General features: G+C 44.0%; 1 protein-coding gene across 3 annotated transcripts in view; it reads left to right on the forward strand.

Moving 5' to 3' along the window:
• The first annotated feature begins 970 nt into the window (after positions 1–970).
• The window catches only part of pde5ab (phosphodiesterase 5A, cGMP-specific, b), a 121,924-nt gene continuing 99,261 nt past the window's right edge, over positions 971–23,633 (forward strand). For 2 of the 3 annotated variants that reach the window (XM_073065173.1, XM_073065174.1), the window contains exons 1-2: positions 972–1,477; positions 20,688–21,261. In XM_073065173.1, coding sequence (XP_072921274.1) covers positions 1,380–1,477; positions 20,688–21,261 — 672 coding nt within the window. In that variant the 5' untranslated portion in view covers positions 972–1,379. Of the gene's footprint in view, positions 1,478–20,687; positions 21,262–23,633 lie in introns of all 3 variants that reach the window. The other variant, XM_073065175.1, reaches the window with a different exon arrangement.

Raw genomic sequence — 23,633 nt, forward strand, 5'->3', positions numbered from 1 at the left:
CCTCAAACGTCTTCCAAACAATAGAATGGTTAAAGCATTCTGGATGATTTTATCTTCCGCAGTCCCGCCCCCCACACACACACAGACCTCTACCCTCGGTTTTGTGTCACCTCGTCCTGCAAAAGAATGTGTCATAAAGTGGCAGTGGTCTGCTGTCAATACGTGACTGAGTGCTGTCTGTCACACCTGTTTGTTGCCATTGCTATTTGGCTTTCATGGTCTCTCGATGGAAAAAAATGTTCTCCCAACACCACCACCCCCCCTCTCTTGCAATGAAACTTCAGTGCAATATTGTTAAACCACTCTCAGCAGTGCCATTACTGTATCATTTTTACGTACAATACACATTTTTTAATAAAAGCACTTTGGTGTTTAAGTAATCCAGGCTAGCTTTCCTGGTTGCGGCTATTCAGTGGTAGGGTCGGTACTCGCTGCCTGCCGCAGTCACACTAATTAGCAGGCGACATCGTAAATAACGAGCGCAGATTGATCCCCCGTCGATATCTGTATGCCACTTTCCGAGGCCGGGGGATTTAGGTTCTTTATATCTTTCTCTTGGCTGGAACATTTTATTTGTCCATTGGGCTTTGAATGTCGCAGCATAACAGATGTTAAGTAGGTCGGCGGGGAAGAATTGCTAAGTTTAATAAGGTTTTAGCAATATATTATCGCCGAAAACGACATTTGCACATAGTACTATTATGGTTAAAAAAAATTGGCCTATTTGTGAATGCAGTCAAACGTATTGGAAATAATGATTTCAAAGTAAATATGATTGGAGTAAGTTATTTTTTATAAAACTAACGATCAAAAATACTTTATTAAAATGGCCGCTGTTTAGACAAATGTGTAAGAAAATGCGTTAAAATGAAAAGTTGGGAACTGACTGCCTGATATAATTGCAAAGATGTAACACATGTTTGAAATAAGCGATGACGACACAGCAGAACATACTGTACAAATTGTTTTGTGTGGAGGTGAGGTGGTGAGTGGGACGACAGTGGTGGGGAATCCCGAGGAGTGCTCTCCGCTTTCAGGACTCCTCTGCAGCTTCGGGCTGCCAGCGAGCACGGGGAATCGGCGGGCAGTGGGCGGGAGAGCCCGGCTCCGGCGCTCGGCGGCATCCGTGTAGCGGGCGGCGGTGACAGGCTCTGTCAGTCAAGGGTCGGAGGCGCGCCGAGGTAACCGGAGCAACCGGGAGCGCCGCCCTCGCAGGATCAGCGTGTGCCGCTCCGGCCGGGGACTGACAGTCGGGGGTAGGGAGGGAGGATGCCCCGGCGGTCCTGACCTACCCCGGGCAGCACCGACGAGGGGAGCAATACGTGTGGGAGGGGCGCTGGAGGAGCCCGGCAGGGCTGAACTGATAAGCAACCTGGACCATGGCGACTTACAACCTCACCGACTACGAGCGTACGGAAGCTTGGCTCGATGACAATTCAGACTTTGCACATTCATACTTCGTTCGGAAGGCCACCAGGTAAGAAGACTAAAACGAAAGACCGGCAAGCCTGTTTTGCAGAGATCAAACGCATGCGATCGGACAGGGGCGCGTGGTTCTCGACCTTTATATGTAGTAGCGCAGCATTGAAATGAATTACATTTGCTGGCCCCTTTGGGGGTTGTTGACAACGACGCGGCGCGGTAAAATAACTTATTTAAGTTTGATCGGCGTTTAGGCGATCAGATATGACTAGACTGAAAGTGCTCGAACTCTACGAATCGGTAGAAGCGGCGTGAAGGGAAAGCCAGGGTTCGCAAACCCTCGACAAACATCCTATGATTTCTAGGATTTTTTGGAGATAGGTTTTGGCAGATGCTAACAACGCTTTCCTAGATTGCGCTTTCTACTTGTTGTGTGGTGGGAATTTCGAATTGCGGAGTATTACTGAACGCGGATTATAATGATCAAGGATTATAACATCAAGAAGTCATTCTTGTACTATTTTATAGAAATCAGTCGCCACGAAAGACCTAATAATATTTCACGGCGAGATTGAGGAATGCATAAACCAGAAGTTGACAGACCAGTATATAAGAAGTATATTTGTATTGGGCACAACCCAAGTCAAATCAGATATTAAATGACTATTGGATTTTAAAGAAACTGTAAGTTGCAAATCTGAAGCTGTAGGAGAAAATACTCAGCAGGTCAGACAGCATCTGTGGGCAAGAAACAGAGTTAAAGTTTCAGATGGGAGATGGGAGGTTACAGCAGAAACAAAGTTAATACTCCAGGTCACTGATGGCAGAGGTAGGCAACCAAAACCATTAACTACCTTTCTGTTTCTGCTTGTGCTGCTGGTCCACTGCATGAAATCACCCTGATATGAGTTTTATAAATAAAAATATGTTGCAGTTCCATATTAAAATTATATTTCAGAAGTAGGAAAGGATAAAAACATTAATCGTTTTTTTAATGAAAGAGCATTGATGTTTCTTACAGTTTAAAGCACATTCCTCAAATTTTAAATAACATGCTTATGGCTATCGTTTGTGAAATAACTTCTGTAAATCTTATAATATTTGAACATTTTCAAAGACTAAAAATATTAGTTGTAGCACACAGAATGCTGAAGGAACTCAGCAGGCCAGGCAGATCCTGTGGAAAAGAGTAAACAGTTGAAGTTTCAAGCCCAGAGCCTTCATCAGGACAGATGCTTCGCTGAGCATCTACGCTATGTCTGCCAGAACAAGTGGGATCTCCCAGTGGCCATCCATTTAATTCCGCTTCCCATTCCCATTCCTATATGTTCATCCATGGCCTCCTTCACTGTCGGGATAAGTCCACAATTAGATTGGAGGAACAACACCTTACATTCCATTTGGGTAGCCTCCAACCTGATGGCACAAACATCGATTTCTCAAACTTCCAGTAATGCTTCCCCCCCCCCTTCATTTCCCATCTCCTTGTCCGTCTCTCATGTTGTCTCCTTGCCCACCCGTCACCTCCCTCTGGGGCTCCTCTATTCCCCCCCCCCACACTTTTCTTCTTTCCTCCATGGCCTTCTGTATCTCATCAATCAACTTCCTAACTCTTTGCTTCATCTCTCCCGCTCCAATTTTCACTAATCGCCTGGCGTTTCTCTCTGCCCTCCCCCCACCTTTTATAACTACTCCTCAGCTTTTTTTCTCCAGTCCTGCCGAATGATTTCGGCCTGAAACATCGACTGTACTTCTTTTCCATAGACGCTGCCTGGCCTGCTGAGCTCCTCCAGCATTTTGTGTGTATTATTTTTTTACAGCATCTGCAGATTTTCTCTTGTACGTGAAAAATATTTAGTGCAGTATTTCTATATGGAATAGAAGTTTGTTCTCTGATAATTGATTTATATAAATTTGTTTGAACATCAATCTCTCGAACGCCCAGTAATTGCCCCCATCCCCGTTCACCATTCCCATCCCCTTTTCCCTCTCTCATCCTATATCACCTCCCTCTGGTGCTCCTCCCCCTTTCTTCCATGGCCTTCGGTCCTCTGCTGTCAATTTCTTTCTTCTCCAGCCCTGTATCTCTTTCACCAATCAACTTCCCAGCTCTTCACTTCACCCCTCCCCCTCCCGGTTTCACCCTCCCTTCCCCCCACCTTATAACTCCACTCATCTTATTTTTTCCAGTCTGCTGAAGGGATTCGGACTGAAACGTCGACTGTACTCTTTTCCGTAGATGTTGCCTGGCCTGCTGAGTTCCTCCAGCATTTTGCGATCTGTTGCTAAAAAAAATGTAATCTAATTTGAAATTATTTTGCTAGAACAGCAAAAATATTATGGTTTTAGATACCATATTAAATATTAAAAGTATTGATACTGATACCAAATATAGAATAAATAGAGCAGGTTTTCATTGGTGCAGAAAACATATGTAAATATATTACAACTATTTTCATAATGCAAATGTAATGATTTGGGTTTGTTAAAACAAACTAAAACATAGTGGCAAAGCTTCATATAGCTGCTGCAATATATTGTTTCACCTTTGTGATTTTCTTACTAACAATATACCATTTGAGTGTACTTTTTAATTAAAGAAAATTTCACAGTAATGGAATGGAATAGAATGAAAGGGGCAGTGATATCCTGCATAACAAATTTGCTTTGGGACAGGAAGGGGAGAAATGTAGTGAATGGTGTGGGAGAAGGAATGCACTGGTGCTTCTCAAGGGCACTAGCGTTTGGAAGTATAATGAGTATTGAGGAAAAAGAGTATTTTGACAGGCTGGTGGAATAGGCAGCTGTATGATGGATGAAGTTTAATATAAAGTACAATGTAATATATATTCATTAGGAGAATCTAGAATATGTTCTGAAGGGACAATGGGTTGAAAATACTTTAAAATAATATTTGTCAATAAACCTTTGAATTTGGAAGGACAGATTCAGAAAACTGTTAAAACATGATGGAGTCCTGAGCTTTATAAAGAATCCCATAGAGTTAAAAAATAGAGTAATGTGTTGTACCTCTGTAGAACATTAGTTTGACTGCAGTTGTCTGCACCATTCAACGGTATGAGGCAACACCAGAGAGGGTTCAGTAGAACACTCTCAGTGATTTCGAGTTTCACATACACAGGTGGACTGGAAAATTTGAAAATGTTTTCCTTGAAGAAGAGGAATTTGTGAGGTGATTTAATAGCTGCATTCAAGATTAAGTGAATAAATGGGGGTGGATTCTGTTGACGGAAGCCAGAGCTCATGGCTTAAACTGATTGGCAAAAGCATAAGGTTCAACATTAGGAATCTTGTTTTTCAGGCAGTGTCTCAGTTGGAAGTTACTGCCTGAAAGGTTGGAGAAAATTTGATCTTGAATTCCAAAAGAAATTAGTTGACTGTTTGAGGAAGAGAAGAAAAAAATGACTACTGGAAAAGAGCTCGGGCAATGGACCTGACTATACTGTATTTATTACAGAAGCATTATCTGAAGCTTGTTTTGGGGTCCAAGCAGGACAAAGAGAAGTGAACAGACTGGTTCAGTGTTGATTCTCATTGACACACGGATGAGTTCAGAAGAAACAGAAGGAAGTTTCTACTCTCCTTGCAGTGCATGTGTGTACAAAGCTAAGCAGGGAGTTAAACCCCACTCAAAAGTTACCTGAGTCAGAAACTGTCTTCAGGGTTTTTAAAGAGAAAAACTTGTGCAACTACAGAAAGTTTAAGTAAAATACGTACTAAATTCAATACAGAATCTTTATTCATGTGAATATACTAATACTATCAATTCTTCTCACGATCAGCGTTAACCAAGGAAATTATGTTTAAGGCATCCGTACAGGAAGTGGCATTCATGCAAAATGAACAGCACCTCTAGCAGCCAGAACACTCCCCATAAGATGTCAAACTTAACTACTTAAACTAAAGGTCAAATTATTATTTCAATATGTCTTTGGCAAAAGAAAGGACAGTCTCAGTCTTGAAATTGCCTTACTGCATAATCTTTAACCGTTTTCATTTCGAAAATGTCGGCCTTGATGACATACAAGGGGTGATTGATAAGTTCATGGCCTAAGGTAGAAGGAGTCAATTTTAGAAAACCTAGCACATTTATTTTTCAACATAGTCCCCTCCTACATTTACACACTTAGTCCAGCGGTCATGGAGCATACGGATCTTGGACCTCCAGAAAGTGTCCACAGCATGGGGTAATTGATATGTTTGAGGCCGAAGGTAGAAGGAGGTGAGTTATACAGCTCTCGTTACATGCACATGCAGTTCAACTCTTTGAGTGATTATGCAGAAAGTTTGAAGTTAATAACTCAACAATTAATAACTCATCAGGGGTGATTGATAAGTTTGTGGCCTAAGGTAGAAAGAGGTGAGTTATTAACTTCAAACTTTCTGCATAATCACTCAAGGAGTTGAACTGCATGTGCATGTAACGAGAGCTGTATAACTCACCTCCTTCTACCTTAGGCCACGAACTTATCAATCACCCCTGCTGTGAACACTTTCTGGAGGTTCAAGATCCGTATGCTCCACGACCGCTGGACTAAGTGTGTAAATGTAGGAGGGGACTATGTTGAAAAATAAATGTGCTAGGTTTTCTAAAAGTGACTCCTTCTACCTTAGGCCACAAACTTATCAATCACCCCTCGTACTTGCTCCTGGTTATGTCAGATGAGCAGACCGGTGACACGGTGCTAACCCAGAATGAAGATTGGGTGAGGTACCTCTGAAGTGACTGGTGTACTCTTAATTTGTCCTCCAATTCACTGTAGCCCCTCAAAGTCAAGAAAGGGACAGAGACAGATTTTCTTTGGATTCAGAAATGTTCCTGCTTTGTGATGCATTGCAATTTCTCTGCACACACCTGTCACTGACCAACAAGAAGGGTTCTAACGTTTGCCCAATTCAGTTGGTCTGCACTGAGAAGTTGCTTACAACTGTGCCAAACACTGTGAAGGCTTTCTTTGACTAATGCTATAATCTTCTCTTTCATATACTGTACTTCTCTGTCAGGGTCTGAAATGACTTGTGCGCCCATTCTCCAGGACATTAGTCTTAAGTGGACTGACAGTTGGCTGATGAGCACCATCGAGGAGGACTTCACTCACTATGAACCCACCCATATACAGTTGTTGGATATAAAGTACATCGTGTTGACCATTGCTGTGCTCCTGTCATTTTATGCACAGATGGTGTCTCTGCCTAGCAACAGGAGAATCTCAGCAAAAGAGTCAAATCAAATCAAGTTTAATTATCATTCAAACATACATGGATACAGCCGAACAAAACAGCATTCCTCAGGGGCCAAGGCACAAAGCATACACAGCACATTCAAAATAGTGAGAAAAAGAAACATAGTCACTAAAGAAAACACATAAACAGTCCAAGACCATGAGCAGTGTGTCCCGCAAATTGATGGTACAGTTACTGGCAATCCAGCCTGTTATTCCACCAATTGAACACTGGAGGGCAGCAGTGATGGGCGAGGCCAGCCCCAAATGAGCATGGATGCCATGCTGTGCCGCCTCCAGTGTCTCCTCGCCTGGATTGCAGCAGAAGACAAGCCTGCGGCTTGAGGCCTAGTCCTTGCTGCAACTGATGCCACACTGCTGCCTCGCTGTCTGTTGCTCCACCAAACAAGGGAAGTAGGGTTGTGGCACCTTACATTATCAATGCACAACAGGGTCTTGCGATCGCAAGACAGGTGTCCAAGGTTGTGGGGGAATCTTGTCGACTATGTCTAAGGTGTGAATGACCACGTGCAGCTTCACGAGCTGGGGTTCAAACCTGTTTTTGGGAATATGGACGCACTCAGTGACGGTTAGCAAGTGTAGGTAGATCTTCCCTCCTGTTGACTCCATGACAAATCCACGGGCTCTGCTTCCAACAACTACTGATGTTCCAGGACATGTCTATAGAGTATACGTATAAGGAAGTAGCTACATCTGATGGATGCTACTGCTGCACATTGTTATCATCAAAGGAGTGTCCCTTGTCCTTTAGGTGTAGATATACAGCCTATACCTAAACATAAACAGCAATATTGTATATGCTACCCAACGCAATGAGAACTGCACAGATCTGTATATCAGCAGGTCAGAACAACCACTTTTCAAACCAGTGGTCCAACATAGGAGAGCTAACACCTCAGATCAAGACTCAGCTGTATGTCTACACCTAAAGGACAAGGGAAACTCCTTTGATAACAATGTGCACGTTTTGGACAGGGAGGACAGGTGTTTGAAAGAGGGGTTAAAAAACCATCTTTGTCAAACTGGAAAACCCATCCCTGAACAGAGGGGGTGGGGTATGATACCACCTATCAGCTACTTACAGTGCTGTCCTAACATCACTACCCCAGTGTCTCTACAACAGTTCACACCTCCATTCCTGCAAAGATAAGACTAGTGACCTTCTCATTACCTTTACGACTCTTAACAACTCTCATGTGATTACTACATGTTTAAACAACTCACAGAGTTTATAAACCTGAAAACTGCCCACCGTGGATCAGAACTGAAGAAGCTTCTTGGATAAGTAGCAAAACATCTTTTAGACAACACAGCAAGTCCATTTGCCTTGATTTGCTACTGTTCTTGAAGACTCAATTAATGAATGATGTTGGTGTATTGGTAAAGATTGTCTTAATGGCTTTTGTCAGCACCAGCATAACCCTAAATCAGCTTGCAATGTGAGATAGAATATAGAAATCTACAGCACATTACAGGCCCTTTGGCTCACAATTTGTGTGGAACATGTAACCTACTCTAGAAACTGCCTAGAATTTCCCTCAACACATAGCCCTCGATTTTTCCAAGCTCCATGTACCTATCTAAGAGTCTCTTAAAAACCCTATTGTATCTGCCTCTACCAACTTCGCTGCCAGTGTTTTCCACACACCCACCACTTTCTGCGTGAAAAACTTACCTCTGACCTCCCCCTTGTATCTACTTCCAAGCACCTTGAAACTGTGCCCTCTCGTATTAGCCATTTTAGCCCTGGGAAAAAGCCTCTGACTATCCACACAATCAATGCCTCTCATCATCTTATACACCTCTCATCTTCCATCGTTCCAAGGAGAAAAGGCCGAGTTCACACAACCTACTCTAATAAGGCATGCTCTCCAATCCAGGCAACATCCTTGTACATCTCCTTTGCACCCTGTCTATAGCATCCACAGCCCTCCTGTAGTGAGGTGACCAGAAATGAACACAGTACTCCAAGTGAGGTCTGACCAGGGTCTTATATATACCTGTAACATTACCTCATGGCTCACATGGTTGATTAAGGTGTCGTTAATGTTATTGTATGTGTATGTAGACTGAATAGAAATCACAATCACTTGTGCTAACCATCATGCCAAACCTACTGTAATGAAGAGTCATAAAGGCAAATTTATTCTGCGTGAATTTCTTGCAAAATTTCCATATTCTCTCTGGAGACATTAACTTCAATTTTCTGTCCATGTTCACTCTCCTTCCTCGGTGAAAGCTTTATATGGTCTTAAATTACAGCTGAAAAAGGAGTTAAAATGCAGAAAACACTTGTCTGCATTTCATTTATTTCCACTTTCTTACTTCTTTGTTCACTTTCTCATCTGTATGAGCAATTAAAATTGCCGCCTCACAGATACAAACAATTATCTTTTACTTTCTATGGCAGCAAACACCAATAGAAATAATTGGATTGTCCCAAAATTATTTTTCTGCTTCTCTAGAATAGTAAGAGATGTAGCATTAACAAAAGTAACAGGAAGTGTAGGCCAAATGGCCACACAAACTTTGTTAACTGTTCAGTGACATCATAGCTAATCTTACTCAATCTGGTCCATTTTCCCATCTGATTCATATATTCTGTGATTTCCAAAAAAAAAAATCCCAAAATATATAGGCAAGGGGAATGTATTTATAACACAGAATTTGAGACTTATACATCGTCTTAGCTTTTTTATATATGTAAATTTCACATCAACAATGTTATAGAGACATACAAAAGTACAGAACAGAAACAGACCCTTTGGTCCATCTAGTCCATGCTGAACATTTAAAATGCCTAGACCCATCGACCTGCACACAGACCACAGCCCTTCATACCCCTACCATCCATGTACTTGTCAACATTTCTCTTAAACTTTGAAACTGAGCTTGCATGCACCACTTGTACTGTCAGCTCATTCCACACTATCACAACCCTCTGAGTGAAGAAGTTCCCCCTCATGTTCCCCTTAAACTTTTCACCTATCACCCTTTACACATGACCTCTACTTGTAGTCCCACCCAACCTCAGTGGAAAAAGCTTGCTTGCATTTACCCTATCTATACCCCCTCATAGTTTTGCATACCTCTATCAAATATCCTCTCAGTCTTCTATGTTCCAAGGAATAAAGTCCTAACCTATTCAATTTTTCCTTATAACTCAGGTCCTCTAAACCTGGCAATGTCATTGTAAACTTTCTCTGCACTCTTTTAACCTTATTTACATCTTTCTTATAGGCAGGTGACCAAAACTGCACACAATATTTGAAATTAGGCCTAAACAATGTCTTATACAACTTCAAAATAACATCCAATCTCCTGTATTCATTGTCTTTATTTATGAAGGCCACTGTGCCAAAAGCTTTCTTTGTGATCCTGTCTACCTGTGCCACCACTTTCAATGAGTAATGGATATGTATTCCCAGATCCCTTTGTTCTACCGCATTCGCTGTGTAAGACCTACCCTGGTTGGTCCTCCCAAAGTTCAATACCTCACACTTGTCTGCATTACATTCCATCTGCCATTTTTCAGTCCATTTTTCCAGCTGGTCCTGATCCCACTGCAAGCTCTGATCATCATCTTCGCTGTCCATTACACCCTCACTCACGGTGTCATCCGCAAATTTGCTGATCCAATAAACCACATTATCATTAAGATTGTTAATATAGATGACAAACAACCATGGACCCAGCACCAGTCCCTGCGGCACTCCACTAGTCACAGATCTCCAGTCAGAGAGATAACCATCTACTGCCACTCTCTGGCTTCTCCCACAAAGCCAACGTCTGATCCAAGTTATTATCACATCTTGAATGCCAAGTGACTGAACCTTCCTGACCAGCCTCCCATGCGGGACCTTATCAAATGCCTTGCTCAAAATCCATGTAGACAATATCCACTGCCTTGCCTTCATCAACTTTCTTGGTAACTTCCTCAAAATACTCGAAGATTTAGACATGACCAACCAGACAAAGGCATTTAACTTATCCCTATTAAGTCCCTGTCAATCCAAATACTTGTATATCCAGTCCCATAGAACACCTTTCAATAACGTTACAATTTCTGATGTCAGGCTCAATAGCCTATAATTTCCTGGTTTATTTTTAGAGTCTTAAACAAAAGAACAACAATGGCTATCCTCCAATCCTCCGGAACCTCACTTGTCACTACAGGTGTTTTAAATATCTCTGCTAGGGCCCCAGTAATTTCTGCACTTGCCCCCTACAGGGTCCAGGTGAACACCCTGTCAAGACCTTGGGATTTATCCCCTCAATTGCCTCAAGATAGCAGACACCTTCACCTCTGTAATCAGTATAGGTTCCATGACCTCTCTGGTGCTTCGCCTCACTTCTATAGATTCCATATCCATCTCCTGAGTAAATACAGATACAAAAAAATTCATTTAAGATCTTTCCCATCTCTTCTGGCTCCATACATGAATTACCGTTCAGATCTTACAGAGCACCAATTTTGTCCCTTGCAATCCTTGCTTTTTTTTTTGAAGTTGTTTATTTTTTGGGTTGACATGTCACTAGGACAAAAACAATATTCTGAAAATAAGGTGCTAAAATCTGAAGCCCAAATTCCCACCAAACAACCAGGATACATTCTGGTAAATAAGGCTCCTTGCAGGTCTTTTAATTGACCAACAGAATTACACTCTGTTTTCCCAATGCAGCTCCAAGGATTTTAGATGAAAAAATATTGAATTAAAATTCAATAATATGTTTTCGAGTATTTTGCTGATGATTCAATCCTGTTATTACAAAATTTGTAATGAAAATATATTTATTTCAAATATCTATTTAAATGTAATCATTCTAAAACATCAGCTTTTTGTTTGAAATGTATTGGGATCAATTATAAAAATCATTTGATAGGCTGCGATCAAATGATTTGATCATTTGATATTTCCTGTCACTTTCAAGGCAAAAAAAGAAGCTATGTAGATTACATTGAGCATTGAAAATATTCACCAAAACAGATATTGCAGTTATTTATAGTTAGCTCTGAATATTTGGTGACATATTCACCAAATATAATTAATATATCACTGGGTGGACGTTAGGAACAGGAAGGGGTCAATAACTCTACTGTGTGTTTTTTATAGATCACCCAATAGAACCAGGGACGTTGAGGAGCAGATAGGGAGACAGATTCTGGAAAGCTGTAATAATAACAGGGTTGTTGTGATGGGAGATTTTAATTTCCCAAATATTGATTGGCATCTCCCTAGAGCAAGGGGTTTAGATGGGGTGGAGTTTGTTAGGTGTGTTCAGAAAAGTTTCTTGACAAAATATGTAGATAAGCCCTCAAGAGGAGAGACTGTACTTGATCTGGTATTGGGAAATGAATCTGGTCAGCTGTCAGATCTCTCAGTGGGAGGGTATTTTGGAGATAATGATCACAATTCTATCTCTTTTACCACAGCATTGGAGAGGGATAGGAACAGACACGTTAGGAGAGTGTTTAATTGGAGTAAGGGGAAATATGAGGCTATCAGGCAGGAACTTGGAAGCATAAATTGGAAACAGATGTTCTCAGGGAAACATACGAAAGAAATGTGGCAAATATTCAGGGAATATTTACATAGAATTCTGCATAGGTATGTTCCAGTAAGACAGGGAAAGGATAGTAGGGTACAGGAACCATGGTGTACAAAGGCTGTTGTAAATCTAGTCAAGAAAAGAAGAGCTTACAAAATGTTCAAAAAAACTAGGTAATGATAGAGATTAGAAGATTATAAGGCTAGCAGGAAGGAGCTGAAGAAAGAAATTAGGAGAGCCAGAAGGAGCCATGAGAAGGCCTTGGCAGACAGGTTTAAGGAAAACCCCAAGGCATTCTATATGTATGTGAAGAGCAAGAGGATAAGACATGAGAGAATAGGACCAATCAAGTGTGACAGTGGAAAAGTGTGTATGGAACCAGAGGAGATAGCAAAGGTACTTAATGAGTACTTTGCTTCAGTATTTACTACGGAAAAGGATATTGGCTATTGTAGGAATGACTTACAGTGGACTGAAAAGCTTGAGCATGTAGATATTAAGGAAGAGGATGTGCTGCAAATTTTGGAAAGCATCAAGTTGGATAAATCATCAGGATTAGACGAGATGTACCCCAGTGTCAGGAACGGGGGCCGGATGGACCCAAATGCAGGACGCAGAAACTGAGGTACTAGGGGGAGGACAGGATGGGGATGCCATGGCATGTAAGGGTTAATGCAGGCAGGGCTGGATCCAAGAGTTCATATGAGGCAGGCAGGCAGGAGGATCCCACGGTTTAGGGCAGGCAGATCCCACCATTCGGGGCAGGCAGGCAGGCAGGCAGATTCCTCATGGCGGGCCGCATGGATCCCAGGCAGGGCCACCTCCCCGGCAGAAAACAGAGGCCTGGGCCAGTCGCAGACACCTGGGCAGGTGCGGGGCACAACCCTTAGGGAGCAATAGGTGGAAGGGGCAGAACCCCCGCTGGGCAGCGGCAGTCCAGCCAGACCTGCCCAACAGAGGCAACAGGTAGGAGGGGGCAGAACCCCCACCGGGCATCAGCAGTCCAGCCAGACCCGCCCAACAGAGGCAACAGGTAGGAAGCTGGGTCCAGGGTAAGCAGCAAAACTACAGTGATCCACCAGGTACATTGGTAAATTGGGGAAGGCAACCGACAGCGTGGCAGCACAAGCAAGGAGAATAATGCGGACCAGTGGGACCAGCACACAGGAGAGAAGCAGGGGAACAAGATCAACCAGACAGAGCATATACAGAACAATCCAGCAACCAGGGCAAAGCAGGATTCCGAGCAGGGCAGCTACCAGGATAGGACAGAACAAAACAACCACCCACCCAGTCTCCGTTCCACGGCCCCTTATAAACACCTGCAGCCAAATTGGCCACAGGTGTGCCTCCTTGATCCAGGCTGATCTTAACAGGCTCAAAGGGGCTTGGAGAGACAGCTGCAAGACCAGGAGTCCGGAGCACTCGGACCGGATCGAGACCCGGAATGCTGATTTCGGACCGGACTGGACCCTGACACCCAGGCTACTGTGAGAGGTGAGGGAGGAGATTGCTGAACCTTTGGCAATGATCTTTGCATCCTCAATGGACATGGGAGAGGTTCCGGAGGATTGGAGGGTTGTGGATGTTTTTCCTTTATTCAAGAAAGGGAGTAGAGTTAGCCCAGGAAATTATAGACCAGTGAGTCTTACTTCAGTGGTTGGTAAGTTGATGGAGAAGATCCTGAGAGGCAAGATTTATGAACATTTAGAGAGGCATAATATGATTAGGAATAGTCAGAATGGCTTCTTCAAAGGCAGGCCATGCCTTACAAGCCTGATTGAATCTTTTGAGGATGTGAATAAATACATTGATGAAGGTAGAGCAGTAGATATAGTGTGATTGGATTTCAGCAAGGCATTTGATAAAGTATCCCAATCAGGGCTTATTCAAAAAATAAGGAGGCATGGGAGCCAAGAGGACATTGCTTTGTGGATCCAGAACTGGCTTGCCCACAGAAGGCAAAGACTGGTTGTAGACGGGTCATATTCTGCATGGAGGTCGGTCACCAATGGTGTGCCTCAAGGATCTGTTCTGGGACCCCTAATCTTTGTGATTTTTATAAATGACCTGGATGAGGAAGTAGAGGGATGGATTAGTAAATTTGCTGATGACACACAGGGTGGAGGTGTTGTGGATAGTGTGGAGGGCTGTCAGAGGTTACAGCGGGACATTGATAGGATACAAAACTGGACTGAGAAGTGACAGATGGCGTTCAATCCGGTTAACTGTGAGGTGGTTCATTTTGGTAGGTCAAATATGATGGCAGAATATAATATTAATGGTAAGACTCTTGGCAGTGTGGAGGATCAGAGGGATCTATGGGTCCGAGTTCAAGCTACGCAGCTTGACTCTGTGGTTAAGAAAGCATACAGTACATTGGCCTTCATCAATCCTGGGATTGGGTTTAAGAGCCGAGCGTTAATATTGCAGCTATATATGACCCTGGTCAGACCCAACTTGGAATACTGTGCTCAGTTCAGGTCACCTGACTACAGGAAGGATGTGGAAGCCATAGAAAGGGTGCAGAGGATATTTGCAAGGATATTGCCTGTTTTGGGGAGCACGTTTTATGAGAATAGGTTGAGTGAACTCAGCCTTTTCTCTTTGGTGCAACGGAGGATGAGAGGTGACCTGACAGAGGTGTACAAGATTATGAGAGGCATTGATCGTGTGGATAGTCAGAGGCTTTTTCCCAGGGCTGAAATGGCCAGCACGAGAGGGTATAGTTTTAAAGTGCTTGGAAGTAAGTACAGAGGAGATGTCAGAAGTAAGTTTATTACGCAGAGAGTGGTCAGTGTGTCGAATGGGCTGCTGGCGATGGTAGTGGAGACGGATACGATAGGGTCTTTTAAGAGACTCCTGGATAGATACATGGAGCTTAGAAAAATAGAGGGCAATGGGTAACACTAGGTAATTTCTAAGGTAAGGACATGTTTGGCACAGCTTTGTGGGCCGAAGAGCCTGTATTGTGCTGTAGGTTTACTATGTTTCTAATCAATCACACTTGCACCATTTGTAAATTTCTAAATTATCAGCCAGAACTGTTACCCAGCTTCCTTATTAACTCGAAACAGTTGATTGTCATAACCATTAGACCGTAAGGTATAATAGCAGAATTAGGCCATTTGTTTCATCAGATTTGCTATGCCATTCCATCACGGCTGATTTATTATCCCTCTCAACTTCATTCTCCTGACCTCTCCCCGTAATCTTTGACACCCTTACTAATCAAGAATCTATCAGCCTCTGCTTTAAACCTACCCAATGACTTCATGAAAGGTGTCCTCATAGGACATGCAAGCATTCCTGATTATCATGCTAATTTGATCTTAAAAGTTTCGGACAGATCTTAATTCCATGTCCTTAATAAGAAAAAAAATCAGTTGTTAATTTCCTACTCAGTTATTTGCTGTATTTACATATCGTTCTTCTACTTGAAGCAACTCAATGGTAGTTCACTATATTCAATTCATCAAGTCAGCCTCCTTGGGCCTATGTGTTTACTTCTTGTAACATATAACCATATAACAATTACAGCACGGAAACAGGACATCTCGGCCCTTCTTGTCCATGCCGAACGCTTACTCTCACCTAGTCCCACCTACCTGCACTCAGCCCATAACCCTCCATTCCTTCCCTGTCCATATATCTATCCAGTTTTTTTTTTAAATGACAAAATCGATCCTGCCTCTACCACTTCTACTGGAAGCTCGTTCCACACAGCTACCATTCTCTGAGTAAAGAAGTTCCCCCTCATGTTACCCCTAAACTTTTGCCCCTTAACTCTCAACTCATGTCCTCGTGTTTGAATCTCCCCTACTCTCAATGGAAAAAGCCTATCCACGTCAACTCTATCTATCCCCCTCATAATTTTAAATACCTCTATCAAGTCCCCCCTCAACCTTCTATGCTCCAAAGAATAAAGACCTAACTTGTTCAACCTTTCTCTGTAACTTAGGTGCTGAAACCCAGGTAACATTCTAGTAAATCTCCTCTGTACTCTCTCTAATTTGTTGACATCTTTCCTATAATTCGGTGACCAGAACTGTACACAATACTCCAAGTTTGGCCTCACCAATGCCTTGTACAATTTTAACATTACATCCCAATTCCTATACTCAATGCTCTGATTTATAAAAGCCAGCATACCAAAAGCTTTCTTCACCACCCTATCCACATGAGATTCCACCTTCAGGGAACTATGCACCATTATTCCTAGATCGCTCTGTTCTACTGCATTCCTCGATGCCCTACCATTTACCATAAGGTCCTACATAGAAGATTGGTGGGTAAAATCAAAGCTCAGGGCATCGGGGGGAAGGCATTGACATGGATAGAAATCTGGTTGGCAGATAGAAAGCAAAGGGTAGCGGGGAATGGGTGTTTCTTGGAATGGCAGGTGGTGACTAGTGGGGTGCCACAGGGCTCGGTATTGGGACCACAGCTGTTTACCATTTACGTTAACGATTTGGATGAAGGCATAGAAAATAACATCAGCAAATTTGCTGATGATACTAAGCTGGGTGGCAGTGTGACATGTGATGAGGATGTTAGGAGAATTCAGGGTGACTTGGATAGGCTGGGTGAGTGGGCAGATACTTGGCAGATGGCGTTTAATGTGAATAAGTGTGAGGTTATCCACTTTGGGAGTAAGAACAGGAAGGCAGATTATTATCTGAACGGTATAGAGTTGGGTAAGGGAGTAATACAAAGAGATCTCGGAGTCCTTGTTCATCAGTCACTAAAGGTGAATGAGCAAGTGCAGCAGGCAGTGAAGAAGGCTAATGGAATGTTGGCCTTTATTACAAAGGGAATTGAGTACAAGAGCAAGGAAATCCTCTTGCATTTGTACAGAGCCCTGGTGAGACCACACCTGGAGTATTGTGTACAGTTTTGGTCTCCAGGGTTAAGGAAGGACATCCTGGCTGTAGAGGAAGTGCAGCGTAGATTCACGAGGTTAATTCCTGGGATGTCTGGACTGTCTTACGCAGAGAGGTTAGAGAGACTGGGCTTGTACATGCTGGAATTAAGGAGATTGAGAGGGGATCTGATTGAAACATATAAGATTATTAAGGGATTGGACAAGATAGAGGCAGGAAATATGTTCCAGATGCTGGGAGAGTCCAGTACCAGAGGGCATGGTTTGAGAATAAGGGGTAGGTCATTTAGGACAGAGTTAAGGAAAAACTTCTTCTCCCAGAGAGTTGTGGGGGTCTGGAATGCACTGCCTCGGAAGGTAGTGGAGGCCAATTCTCTAGATGCTTTCAAGAAGGAGCTAGATAGGTATCTTATGGATGGGGAATCAAGGGATATGGGGACAAGGCAGGAACCGGGTATTGATGGTAATTGATCAGCCATGATCTCAAAATGGCGATGCAGGCTCGAGGGGCCGAATGGTCTACTTCTGCACCTATTGTCTATTGTCTATTTACCATGTATGTCCTATTTGGATTATTCCTACCAAAATGTAGCACCTCACACTTATCAGCATTAAACTCCATCTGCCATCGTTCAGCCCACTCTTCTAACTGGCCTAAATCTCTCTGCAAGCTTTGAAAACCTACTTCATTATCCACAATGCCACCTATCTTAGTATCACCTGCATACTTACTAATGCAATTTACCACCCCATCATCCAGATCATTAACGTATATGACAAACAACATTGGACCCAGTACAGATTCCTGAGGCATACCACTAGTCACCGGCCTCCAACCTGACAAACAGTTATCCACCACTACTCTCTGGCATCTCCCATCCAGCATCTGTTGAATCCATTTTACTACCTCAATATTAATACCTAACATCACCTACTGGTCCTGCCAACTATCACACTCCCTATCACCTTGCTTCTGCTACTGTCCCTTTCTAGCCAGAGACCCAAGCTGCTACTGCCTTATTCATGAAACCCGTGTGGGAAACACTGCCTTCCACTGAACTAGTTCAGGTATTATCCTGTGCGAGGAAAAATGTTTCAGTGATGGACAGTACTCATTTGCTTCATTCCGCGCTTCAAAACCTGCTATATTTTTGCTGAGTCCCTCCTTTTCCAATTTGATCACACTTTGCCTAAAGAAGAATTTCAGTGTGATGTAAAATAGGTAAAATGTTGCATTCTGAGTTCTCTTTCATAATAACCCCGCAATTTTCCATCAATTCATTTTAAAGTAGTGTAGATTTGATTTCCTAAAATGCACTGTATTTATAAGAGAACGCCTTTGTAGCATCAGCTCAGATTTTATATCATCACCACCAAGTACGTCTCTGAAGCATCTTTCCAGGACTGAACCGGCAGCTATTGAATATTCATCATCTCTCAGTGCTTGACTCGTAGAGACCACCCTCTCACCATTATTTTGTACCCAAATGTGAGCATGACAGTTTTAGCATCACTTCTCTTTTTATTCACTGATTTTCCAAAGAGCTTTATTGTTATTATGGACTTGGATATTGTGATCATAATAGCAATGAAGCATTTGGTGCAGTAACATTCTGAAATTTGCAGCAATTTTATGATTACATTTCCATCTCTATTTCATGCACTGCAAAGGGAGAATGGATAGACCAGGGTTGTTTCCCTTCAGTGAATGAGGCTGGTGGGTGACTTGAAAGAGGTTTATATGATGATGGGGGGCATTGATAGAGTGGATGGCCGTACTCGTTTTCCCAGGGTCAGAGAGCAGCTCTTTCATACAGAGGTGGCAATATATGGAATGAACCATCAGAGGAAATTGAAGGCATATGTACAATTACAACATTTCAAAGATATCTGGACAGGTACGTACAGATGATAGGAAAGATTTGAAGGAATATAAGCAAAAGGAAGGCGGATGAGATTAGTTCAGGAAGGCATGGGCAAGTTGATCGAAATGTGTTTCCTCGTGTTTGATTGAAAGGAGCTCTGTGCTGCATAACTCCATGACTCTACATGTTAGAAACATTTCTGAAAAAGTGTGCTTATTTCTTTATATTTAATTGAGGGAATTTTTAGCCTAACTGATCAACCCATTGTTGCTGAATTCCGGGGCCTGCTTTTAATTCATGTCTGATAGCAACTGGCGTCAAAATCAAGAAAGTGCACACTGGAGAAGTCAATACTTCAGGCTAGTTTTGTATAATGATGAACACCATCACTTTGACACTAACTGCAAAATCCAAGACATGGCGTTATTGATTCGTTGATGCAGTGACTTGTCATGTTGCTTGTCAAAGTTGTTAACTGTTCCTGAACTCTCTTGGCTAAATTGGCATGATTATTCTACAATTCTTCTTACTTGTATATCTGCACTGTATGTTATCTAGCACTGATCAAACTGCTAATATATTTTAGATAATTTATTTGTATATTATTAATTTCACAGATTCAGTCCTTCATCTGGTCAGTTAAATTAGTACACATGGGCTCCCTTATCTTTATGTTACTAAAATTAGGTAAGGCACCCCAGGTACACCTTGTAATCGTTCTCTTGGTATTCTCCAAGAATTTCTGCAGTGAATTATTCTCTTTCTTTTACAATCGCTGTCAGTTGACACCATTTTCACTCTTCTCTATGAGAAGACTATAGCTTTGTGGTCCATTTCAGAAAACCTAGATCGACACTCTATTGCAGGGAACGTTGTATGTTCCAAAAGAGATGTCATCCTTTGGAAGATACTTTAGATCTAGGTCTCCCAGATGGATGCATATTAAATATTTTGGGAAAAAGTACATCTATTTTTAAAGTATACCCCTGCTCCCTACTGAATCGATCGAAAAGGGTCAGTGGCATTTTCTATCTGTGCCCTTGGGTTGGTAGAAGTGAGTGAGAGAGAGAGAGAGTATGAAGGATTGAGGTCATCTCCCCATTCCCAGAATGGATGACATCTTGAAGTGTTGTCCGGTCCAGTCAATGGCAGGAGTGAGCATCACTGATTGTCGGTAGGTGTGGGGCTGTCACATTCCCACCCAATATCAACATGTGGCGCAGAATTTTCCAGAATTTGGCAGGCCTTAAGATAAACAGAGCTACCCATATCATGGCCACAAATTCCCAACGAGGGAAAGATGGATATTCAGTCGATTGAATCCTCCCAGGAGCACTGTGTCATATAATGACCAGTAATGAATCACTAACCTTCACTTATTCATAGTCAAAGTCAGCGACCCCATTCATGTCATGATCATGTTACATTTTCAGCCATCTGGCCCTTCCGCTCAGGGTATTTGTGTTCTGCACTGAGTCCAGCAGCTTCTGCATTGTAATGCACCAATGCAGAAGCAGGACATGGCTGAACCGCCAAGCAACACTGGCTACATGAGAAACAATGGTGACATTTTCCATCTGTGCTCTTGGGTCGGTAGAAGTGTAATATTCCACCTAGTTTCTTACCACAATCTTTGAGGAGTCATTAGAGTTGGAACTACATAGCAGTTTCATTTTCATAAGCTCGTGTGCTTACATTTCACAGGGAAATGGTCAATGCATGGTTCGCAGAGAGAGTACACACTTCGAATGAAACTGCGAGGGATTTGAACTTAGTGCATAATTTGGCCCGATCGGAGATTGCAATCCCAGGAACTCCTACCAGAAAAATCTCAGCTTCCGAATTTGACAGACCCCTCAGACCCATTCTTGTTAAAGACTCTGAAGGGTCTTTAACGTTTGTCTTTGATTCAGACAGGAAAGATCAGATGCCGTTGAAAGTCCGTAAACCTGCCTGTGAGGCCACACCAGTCGATGACCAGTGCTCCAGACTTCTAGAGCTTGTCAGAGACATTTCCAGCCATTTGGATGTCACAACACTCTGTCACAAAATCTTTCTGCATATTAATGAAGTGATCTCTGCAGACAGATATTCACTTTTCCTGGTGCACGAGGACAGCTCAAACGAAAAGTTTCTTGTGAGTAGGCTGTTTGATGTTGCAGAAGGTTCCACTCCTGAAGAAGCTTCAACTAACTGCATTCGCATAGAATGGAACAAAGGGATTGTAGGATATGTAGCAGCTACAGGAGAACCACTGAATATTAAAGATGCATATAAGGTTTGTACATCCCTTTATTTACAATGCAGAAATAATAGGGTTAATTACTCTCGATATCATTGATGTTACATTTCCTTTTTTACATCAAATTGGATTTTCATTTTGCACAATCAAGGACATTTTTTGTGTGGGGAATAATCTATGATAGTATTTATTTTATTGAGAGATATGTTATAGGGTAGGCCCTTCCCACAATTTGAGCCGTCCCACCCCAGCAACCCCGACGGCCCTGATTTAACTCTAGTCTAATCCCGGGACAATTTACAATGGCCAGTTAACCTACGTCTTTGGATTGTGGGAGAAGGTGGAGCATCCAAGGAAACCATGCATTCCACAGGGAGGATATACAAAGAACTCTGGAATTGCGCTCCAAACTCCAACATTCTGAGCTGTGATAGCACTAATCTACCGTGGTGCCCATGATGCTGGTACGATAAAACAGAATGGAAAATTTGACCACAAGCCCAAAGGACATAGGACAGAATTAAGCCGTTTGGCGCATCAGGTCTGCTCTGCCATTTCATCATGGCTGAGTTATTCTCTAAATCCATTCTCCCACCTTCCGCCTGTACCCTTTGGTGCTCTTACCGATCAACCCTGCTTTAAGTAGACCCAGTGACTTCGCTTCCACTCACCATGCTCTGGCTAAAGAAATTCTTCTTCATCTCTGCTCTTAAGGGGTGTCCCATTCTGAGGCTGTGCTTTCTGGCCCTAGCCTCCCCCACTACAGGAAACATCCTCTCCATGTCCACTCTGTCTAGTTCTATCAATATTTGATGAATCTCAATGTGATTCTCCCTCATTCCAGTGACTACAGGCCCAGAGGCAGATGCAGCTCCCTAGAGACTGTGTTAGGGAACTGGAGCTGCAGCTCAATGACCTTTGGCTTGTTAGGGTAAGCGAGGAGGTGATAGAGAGGAGCTACAGTGAAGTAGTCACCCTAAGGCTACAGGAGACAGATAAATGTGTGAATGTCAGGAGAGGAAAGGGGGAATGACAGATAGTGGAGAGTGTGGTGAACTACATATACCTGTCTGGACTGCTCCTGTGGCTCCTCCCACAGACACCTGCTGACTGCTCCTGTGGCTCCTCCCACAGACCCCTGCTGACTGCTCCTGTGGCTTCTCCCACAGACCCCGGCTGACTGCTCCTGTGGCTCCTCCCACAGACCCCTGCTGACTGCTCCTGTGGCTCCTCCCACAGACCCCCTGCTGACTGCTCCTGTGGCTCCTCCCACAGACACCTGCTGACTGCTCCTGTGGCTCCTCCCACAGACCCCGGCTGACTGCTCCTGTGGCTCCTCCCACAGACCCCGGCTGACTGCTCCTGTGGCTCCTCCCACTGACCCCTACTGACTGCTCCTGTGGCTCCTCCCACAGACCCCGGCTGACTGCTCCTGTGGCTCCTCCCACAGACCCCCTGCTGACTGCTCCTGTGGCTCCTCCCACAGACCCCTGCTGACTGCTCCTGTGGCTCCTCCCACAGACCCCTGCTGACTGCTCCTGTGGCTCCTCCCACAGACCCTGCTGACTGCTCCTGTGGCTCCTCCCACAGACCCCCGCTGACTGCTCCTGTGGCTCCTCCCACAGACCCTGCTGACTGCTCCTGTGGCTCCTCCCACAGACCCCGGCTGACTGCTCCTGTGGCTCCTCCCACAGACCCCCCCCCCCCCCGCTGACTGCTCCTGTGGCTCCTCCCACAGACCCCTGCTGACTCCTCCTGTGGCTCCTCCCACAGACCCTGCTGACTGCTCCTGTGGCTCCTCCCACAGACCCTGCTGACTGCTCCTGTGGCTCCTCCCACAGACCCCTGCTGACTGCTCCTGTGGCTCCTCCCACAGACCCCTGCTGACTGCTCCTGTGGCTCCTCCCACAGACCCCGGCTGACTGCTCCTGTGGCTCCTCCCACAGACCCCTGCTGACTGCTCCTGTGGCTCCTCCCACAGACCCCTGCTGACTGCTCCTGTGGCTCCTCCCACAGACCCCTGCTGACTGCTCCTGTGGCTCCTCCCACAGACCCCTGCTGACTGCTCCTGTGGCTCCTCCCACAGACCCCTGCTGACTGCTCCTGTGGCTCCTCCCACAGACCCCTGCTGACTGCTCCTGTGGCTCCTCCCACAGACCCCTGCTGACTGCTCCTGTGGCTCCTCCCACAGACCCCTGCTGACTGCTCCTGTGGCTCCTCCCACAGACCCCTGCTGACTGCTCCTGTGGCTCCTCCCACAGACCCCCCTGCTGACTGCTCCTGTGGCTCCTCCCACAGACCCCTGTATAAAGGCGACTGAGGCCTGTTGCCCAGCCTCATTCCCCAGGATGTAGTGTTGTTCATTCTTCCAGTCAATAAAAGCCGATACCTCGCTTCCTACGTCTCAG

The sequence above is a fragment of the Hemitrygon akajei genome, chromosome 13 (genome assembly GCF_048418815.1).
Source record: "Hemitrygon akajei chromosome 13, sHemAka1.3, whole genome shotgun sequence".
Classification (NCBI taxonomy): Eukaryota; Metazoa; Chordata; class Chondrichthyes; order Myliobatiformes; family Dasyatidae; genus Hemitrygon; species Hemitrygon akajei.